General features: G+C 51.2%; 1 protein-coding gene across 1 annotated transcript; it reads right to left on the bottom strand.

Annotated features, from left to right (window-relative positions):
* Positions 1-7016: 7016 nt before the first annotated feature.
* LOC139353705 (serine/arginine repetitive matrix protein 1-like) lies at positions 7017-8324 on the bottom strand. The gene has a single exon (XM_070998029.1). The coding sequence runs from the start codon at positions 8322-8324 to the stop codon at positions 7017-7019; it is 1308 nt and encodes a 435-aa protein (XP_070854130.1).
* Between the last annotated feature and the right edge of the window lie 281 nt (positions 8325-8605).

The raw sequence follows: 8605 nt of genomic DNA, 5'->3' as shown, positions 1-8605 counted from the left end.
ATAAAAATAAGACCTAAAGGCCGCATTTCCTGGTACCCTGTTAAACATGATAAATGAATACCATTTCTCATAGCTCAGCAAAATTTGTATCCCAGCCAGTCGGCAATTGATATCCATTATTTATAGAATCGGCGAACCAATCTTCTTTCGCATGCTGTCACAGCCATCCATCGCGATTCTCGATTGTATAACCGCACAATGAAATTACAAAAGCCCGGATAGTCAAGTTTAACTGAGTAGAGTTCCCAACAACAAGTGCGGCAAGCGCTTACCGCATTAACAATTGCAAATCTTTGGCCACAATTTTTATGACTTTAATTGTTTGTTTTCCTGGCATGACGGAGGGCCGGGCCAGAAGAAGATCAGATCGCAGTGGAGAATCTTAGAGTGGAGTACCTCAGGTAAGTTGAGTTAGGGAAATCAAATCGCAGAACTCGAGCGTTGAGAAAGCCCCGTTAATGTGACCCGACGTGCGCGGCAATAGATAAAAATGCCCAACAAAAAAATAGTAAAAAAAAAAAGGAAAACAAGACAAAAAGGCACAAAACGAGGCAAGACAAACATTTCAGAGACAGTCGGATAGTCAGATAGATAGATACGTAGAGTTGTAGTTGCGGGTGGGCAGAAACCGCAAAGACTTCGCCTCTTGCCCGCTTTCCCAGCCCATTTCCACAATGGGCCAAAAGGCGGGGGAAAATGATGACCTCGTGCAGAAAACTAAGTCACACGAAGAGAACGACCAACGAATCAGTGACTGAAAAATTGCCAACAAAATGTGGCGGATGGCATGACGATGATCTTAGCCAAAGTCACTGGGTTAAGGGGTATCTGTAGCCCCCGAAGAGACCAAAAAGCACAGCTGCAGGCCATGGACTGCCTTTTGGCCAGGCCCCCAGATAAGCCTTTTGGCCTTAAAAGGAGCAGTATCGAAGTATCTGGGCACAGGCCGAGGTATCGTACATAAACGTTATCTTACGACCATGTCACTGGTTCCCGAAAACAGTTACACCCGCCACTCCAGTGATTTGCGGATCTGTCAGCGGTCCTAACTTTCAATCGTCTTCAAAAGGGAGTGAAAGAACTTATAAGGAGAATGTGGGGGTTTCATGTTTAACAAGGAAGAACGCTATAGTCGAGTACCTCGACTATCAGATCCCCGTTACTCAAAGGGAAATGGAGATATGCAAGCAGCAAAGCGAGATTAAAATGCGCCACCTACCGGCGGTAGACAGATTTAAGCGTTAAGGGCGTTAGAGTGGGCGTGGAAAATTTATTTTTGGATCAATCGATAGGTATTGACGACACCAATACATTTCAGTTAAAATTTTTTATCTAGCATGCAAATTGTGGGCGTCACAGGTTTTCGAGGTTTGTGAGCGTTTAAGTGGGCGTGGCAAACTTTTTTTAGGTCAATCGTTAGGTATTGATGAGAACAATACATTTCAGTTAAAATTTTATATCTAGCGTCAAAACTGTAGGAGTTACAGTTTTGGGCGGTTTGTGGGCGTTAGAGTGGGCGTGGCAGTCTACTGAAACAAACTTGCGCTGCGTAAGAAGCTCAGGAATCTGTACGCCAAATCTCAATAGCCTAGCTCTCATAGTTTCCGAGATCTCAGCGTTCATCCGGACAGACAGACGGACAGACGGACATCCTGATCCTGATCAAGTATATATATACTTTATGGGGTCGGAAACGCTTCCTTCTGCCTGTTACATACTTTCCGACGAATCTAGTATACCCTTTTACTCTACGAGTAACGGGTATAAAAATAAATAAGAGGTTTCCTTAAAACGGGGTTTCAAGTTTGATATTCATAGATCATGTTTTGATTTCTTCATAACCCTTTTAGGAATATATTTCTTAAGAATTTACTTTAGTCTTTCTTTATTTTCTCTATAAATAATCTAAAATCATAAGTGGTAATAAGAAGTGCTAAGTATTTAAAGAGCTTTTATCACAGTTGAATAATTCCGTTCCTATACCATATTATCTCCCTTTCGATAGTGGTGAAATCTTAAAACTTTAAATTACTTAGCCAGACCTGCGATAATTTTTAAGTGGACTTGCACTGGCAGCGAGCTGGCCCACCTAATCCTCGTTTCGATGCAATGGCCCTGAACCGTATCGTATCGGTTGTCAACTTCGGAGCGCTCCTCCACTGACACTGACCGCCAAAATGGAAATGCGTTACAAATCTGGCCGCAAGACATCCACCATCCTCCAACCTCGATCCCATCCGAATCCCCCCCTCCCTCGCCAGACAGTTGCAATTTCAATCAAGCAACTACAGACTAAGGGTTGTCTGGAGGAAGGAGGATCCCATAGCGGACTAGAGTAGAGCATCAGCTGGGCATGCAATTTTTATTGGCAATCTTATGGTTATCAAAATAAATGAAGTGTTACAGCAACAAGTTGCGCGGCGCGGAAGCCGAGCTACGTGCCTGCCTTTGGTCGCTGATTGCCTGGCCACACTGTCCCAAAAAGGGGGTGTAAAATGGAAATTTATCATTTTATATATCATAACTCTAAGTATCCTATTCTGAAGACTTCATAACTTTTATTAACAATAGAGCAGAAACAAATTAAATTCAATCCAATATTTCAGATTACTTTAATCTTGTTCAGCTCAAATTGTTGATGATATGGTTAATGATATAAAAACATTCCAAGTCCTCACAAGCATAGTCATATCTATAACTTACAATCTTGTTATCCCTAAGATTCCCTGATCTAGTGATAAGATGATTTCCCCTTTGAACGCTCCCCTTCTTAATCCCTCTAATTAAGCCCATAATTTATATAATTTCTCTCTCTGCAACGGCTGACAACTGCAGACCTGTGTAAGTTCCAGGATTTTGGCATCCGCAGACGAGGAAAAGTGGGGAAATAGTTTAGGCCGCCAGCGGATTGGAGGCAATTTTCAATATACAAATACATGGCATCCTGGCCGGCGTGGGCCTGCTCAACAAACGCAGGCACAAATTGAATATTAAGCTGGAGAATCGCGATTCATACTGCTGACCACTGGGCGATTCTCCAGAAGATAAGAACGATCGCGATAAGCGCCCCAGAAGGCGCTTCCTGCCGATCCAAAGTGGCCCGCTGTGGCGTTTCTTTGCCACACGCAATCAATGGATGTGGATGGGGATTGGGATTGGGATGGGGCTGCCCCTTGGACCCAATCCCATGCTTCAGCACTTTGATCATCATTTCGACTAATCGGCCCGCTGTGCAGATCCACAGGTGCCCAGCTCCAGATACAGATACAGATTCAGATCCAGATGCAGATACAAGTACGAATACGAATACGAGTTCGAGTTCGAGTGCATCTCATGCATCCACGCTGCAGCTGGGGCTGTTTATCTAGCTGCGATTGTCGCTGCCCAGTCACTTGGCCATGTTGTTAGTCATTTGTTACGAAACAAGTAAAAGGGTCTCTGGTCCGAGTCCGAGGATCTCCCATGTTGTGCATATGGATGAGACCCCAGTGCGATGTCCCCTGTCCATTTGGCTGCTGCTATGTGGCATTTCAACTGCCGTCCAGTTGCCATGTGCGGAATTTCTTAACACGTGTCACCCTGCTGCATTTGCCTTCAACTGCCGATGGGGCAGGGGTAACCGAACAGGGCAGCCACAGACTGCGGTGGTATAATAGATCCCCAGGTTTTGCAAGGTGGTTAGCTGAAATGCCTTTTAATGAGATGCTGGCAATCTATTTGCATATCTCTTAGCTGGAAAAAATATGACGTTGTGACGTTGGCAGTAACTCTCACCTGTTTATAAACATAATATCACCTTTGTTTTTAATAGTTTAGATATTTTTAATAAATTAATTATTGAAAAACCAATTTGGAATTATTTATTTTGGTCAATTTTTTTGACAAAAAGTAGAGATGGAAAAGGCTATTAGTTCGCTATCCAAATTTTGCACCCAAAAAAATAAGTATTTAGTCCAAAACATAGCAAAAAATTGACCAAACATGGAATGTCATATCGTGTTGAGTTCGTAAAAGAATTTCCAATCGATTGTGATTACGAGCTGAACACATTAATTTTTGCCGATTTTTTGGTAAAACCCCCGATAAAACCCCTTGTGAAAAATGTCATACTTCTTTGTAAATCTCTCTTGAAGACAAATTTTTTAAAACATCCCTAAAGTTTGCTTTACTTTCAGTTCCGAATATTTTTTGCGCCATCTATGTCTTAAAACTTGCCTAAAGCTTTAGGACGCGCTTTAAAAAAAAGGTCAGTACTGTGTAGAAATCAAATGTAAAAATAATGAAAAAACATGTAAATAAGTACATGTGTAGATAATGAAAATAACTATTTAATATAATGTAACGAACTGATTTTGTGTGCCTGCTCGCTACGAGATTCGTGCGGCTAGCTCAGAAGATTGTGCGTTCGTCCTACCAAATTTATATGACGTGATTGCCCGTAGATCAGTGAGAAAACAAAGTGTTCAAATGGTAACAGTGGGATTTATTCTCGTGGTATTAGTACAGCGGGTGTGTGGCTGGGCTGACTTCGGTATCTCTTGGCTCTGGTTCCGCCGGCTGCTGGCGCTCCTCTTTCTGGCTCCTCGACGCGTTGACTCGTCCTCCTCTGGATCCTGGGTCTCGGGACGCTCGTAGTGGCCGCCTCTGCTTGCCCGCCGACGCGTTGCCTCGGGGTCGCTTGTTGCGCCTTAGACCCGCAGAGAGTTCGGCCTTGTGGGCTTAGGGAAGCGTCACCGTTCTCAGACTAGGGGGAACAAGCCTTGCTCTCCAGGCTGACGCCTTTCGAGGCAATACCTGTCCCTTGCTCTGTCCCGGACGGTCCCGCTAGGTTCTTGCTCAGTTCGCGCTGACAGTCAAAGCTGCCGCCCGGAGGCTGTCTAGCGGTTCACTTCGCTTTACGCCTAGCGCAGACGAACGTTCCACCCGGCTTCACCCTGATGCGTGACGTCCGCGACGCTCCTGCGCTCCCCAATGAGCTCCGCGCGGCGATGGTAACGTGGCTGCCGGAAATGTCTGCTGGCGTCGCTGTCGATGTCCTCTGCGCTGTCTTCTGACCAGTATCTCGTTGTTCTGGCGCTCGGGGAGCTGGGCGGTCGCTGCTCGGGAACTTCGCCGGTAATCGCAGGGCTCTCCAGGCTGCCGCCTCTTGAAACCGCAAATCGATCTACCGCTCGTCCGTCACGCCAGGTCCTGCTTGGTCGGGCAAGGTACGCTGGGTCGCAGACAACTTTCCTCCCCAAGCTGACGGCTCTTCGTCGTAGGACTCTTTTGCTTGTCTCTGACAGACCCGCCGGGCGACTCGCCAGGGTGTGGTCGTGACAAAGTTAGAAAACAAACGCCTTGACTTAGCCGCGTGATGCCTTTCAGAACTCAGCCACCTGTGTCTCAATTCGGAGATTCCTGATGTCCTAATCCCGAACGTCTCGACGTGGCGATCTTGCTCCTTGTATGCTTCCCACGGCGCTGCTTCCGACGACTCGCTTGGTTGTAGCTCCCTCGTAGATTATTTGCTTGACTGACTGTTTACTTGGTACTTTAATTGGTCTTGAAGGTTTGACTCCTCGTGATCGACTGATCGAGCTGCCAGCGCTCTGCGGCCTTATATAGGGCCTCCGGGAACCGTTATTTCCCTTTTGCGCACGGCCCGCTGGATCTCTCTACTCTGGGTCCAAAGTCCGTGCCTCCTGGATGACCCACTTCTCCTTCACGTACCGCTTCCCATAGATGCTCCGCCCACTTCTGCAGTCCCGCTGATTCCCGGGCCGCTTGTGGCACGCCTGTGTGCCGCTCCACTGCCGAGATGTGGCACTTCCTCTCCCGGTCCAAAGTTCACGGGTGAGTCCAAAGTCCGGTGGAGTTCCGTTATCCCCTTTTGCATACGGCACTCTTGCTCTGCCCGCGAAGTCTCCATTCTCTCTCGATCTCCATCCTTGGTCTCCAATCTCTCTCGCTCTCCTTCATTGGTCTCCAAACTCTCTCGCTCTCCTTCGTTGGTCTCCAAACTCTCTCGATCTCCACCCTTGGTCTCCAAACTCTCGCGTTCTCCTCGCCGCGCCGTTACTACGCGAATTCGCCGCGTATCTGGTAAGCGGCCGGCCATCTGCTGCTGCTTCTATTTGTGGGGAGTTATTCAACTCCTCACATTCCCCCCTTACTTCGGGAAACATTTAAGACTGGTTCCTACTCTCCGGCGTTTCCTTGCTTATCCTAGCCTTTGAGTCCTTGTGATTCCCGCGGCGCTCCCTCGTTGCTCCCTCGATGCTCCCTCGACGCTCGTAACTCCCTTGAGTTTCTACAGCGGGGGTCATCCGCCTCGTAGCAACTTTAAATCTCCCGCGCCGATATTTCCTGTGTTCCCACTGGGACATCGATACTCCTGGGCTATCGATCCCCAGCTCGCTGCTCATTGCTGCGTCTCACTCCTTTCCATGTTTCCTCCGCCTGGTCACACCATTCGTGCGTGATCGATATTTATTCGCATATCGATACCGACGGTGCGGCTTTGCCACCTGCTCGTTTGCGATATTTCCACCTTGGCCGATATTTCCATTGTCGTGTGCCCATCGATCGCACTATCGTCCAGTGCCAATCGATCGCCTATCGAGGCGCCCCCTTCCCTGGCTCGTGGTGATTTTGCAATTTTTCATGGGTAAGTTCCTTTTACATTTCCTCTACTCCTTCTCATCTTATCCATCTCTCTCCTTTCGTCCTCTCTCGCCCTTCACTCGTCCTCTATCGGCTGCATCGGACTCCATATTGGCAGCTCTCGAGAGCGGGTGCGGAGAGGACTTCGCATTCACTTTGCAACCGGGACAGCAGGTAAGTAATTGACGTTCATTATTTCTTCCTGGACTAAAACCATTTGACTTACAGGTTGCTGGAGTGGCCCATGCATGCCCCGTTCTTCTTCCAGCCACCCCAATCAAACTCTTGGCCCCGTACCCCTTCTCTTGTTGCTTTGGAAAACCCTTGTGTTGTTTTTGTGATTTTTTTTTTCATTTATTTATCCGATTTATTTATCCGAGCCTCACCCGGTACCTCCTCCCGCCTTCGCAGACCGGGACGCACCGCCTGCCGCCCTTCCGCCGTGCCGTCGCGACCGCGGGTGCTTCCTCGATACCCACCGGCGACTCGCTCCTGGCGACCTCGCGCCAACCGCTTTCCTCCGGCGCCGATCCGGGCGTCGAATTTTGTCGCTGCAGCGGAGGCCTTTGGGTGGCCGGTGGCTCGGGCCACACCCATGGTCCTTTCTCCAGCGACTCCGCCTCCCCCGTCGTTGCCGTCGTCGCCGGTGTTGGCGGGCCCGTGCTTGGTGTCGGCGGGACCCATGCATCCTGTCGGCTCCTCGTCCGGGGGTCCCGAGGGTTCAACTTGGGTGCCCCCTCCTCCCATATCCTGGGCACCTCCTTCGTCGGTCCTGTCGCGGGCCCCTCGGGCCACGTCCATGTCACCGTCTGCTGCCGCCACCGCATGCCCTCGGCCTCGAACGCCCGTGTGCTGTGGCTCACGTGCGCGGCTGGCACCTCCGTCCGCACCACCGACGGCTCGTCCGCCCTTGCCTGGTGGACGTCCTCCTCCTGCGATTGCGGCGTCGGCTGCGCGGTCGACTCCTCGCTCGGCGTCTGCTCCTCCGGTCGTCGTGGCTCCGTGTATCGCGGCGTGGGTGGCCGGGCCGGCCTCCACGGCGGCGTGGCCAACGGTGCTCCATCGTCGCCGTCTCGAGCGCCGTCCGTGAGCCACTCCCCCTCGTAGCGGGGAGTGGGTGGCACCTCGGGTAACCACCGCGGAGGGGATGGCGCGCGTGGTTCGTCCTCGTCCTCGTCCCTCGGGCTGGGTTCCTCGGCCGCGTATCTGGGGGTGAGTGGCACCTCCCACAGCCGTCGCTCTTCTTCCTCCGCCTCTCGCAAGCGGGCATGCCACCGCGCCGCCGCCGCCTCGTGGTCCTGCCGCAGCCGCGCCTGCCTTCTCGCCTCCTCCTCCGTCGACCGTTGCTGCTCCTCGTCCGACGGCTCCCGGTCTCGGAACCGCTTCTGAGACTCCTCGGTGGCCCGACAAACCGCCTCCGAGTGGCTCCTCGGGAGTTCCTCTCCTCCGACGTCCGTCGTCCCGCGCGGTATCCGACCGCCCGCCGCCGCCTTCCGGAGTCGCCACTCTCTCTCCTCGACGGCGGGGTCGCCGATCACCTCCACGTCGCTGTCGTCGCTCACCGCGGGTTCCGGTGCGGAGTCCTCGTCTCGAGTCCGCTCCAGGGCCCGCCGCGGAGCTCGGGTAGGTCGGGTCTCCGACCATCCTTGCCCCGGGCGAGGTTCCTGGAGGGCCGCCATCCTCCTGCGTGCTTCGGCTCTGGTGACGCGTGTGCTCATGATGGTGTTCTGAATTTTAGTGCTCGACCGTCGCCAGGCTCCCCATACATGAAACCTCGGTTGCGCGCCTTCCTTTTGCCCGATACCGTTATGTCCTTTCTTTGAGGCGCTCGCTCTCTTACGGTACAGCTCTCTTTGCTGTACCGTCTTCCCCCTTTCTTCGTAAACCACATGTTGTATTCCCTCAGATCACCGTGGCCCTCTGGATGCTGCGGTGCGTTGTACCTCCCGGTTCCGTAATT

Source organism: Drosophila suzukii, chromosome Y, assembly GCF_043229965.1.
Source record: "Drosophila suzukii chromosome Y, CBGP_Dsuzu_IsoJpt1.0, whole genome shotgun sequence".
NCBI classification, from domain to species: domain Eukaryota; kingdom Metazoa; phylum Arthropoda; class Insecta; order Diptera; family Drosophilidae; genus Drosophila; species Drosophila suzukii.
This window is presented reverse-complemented; position numbering and strand designations above follow the sequence as displayed.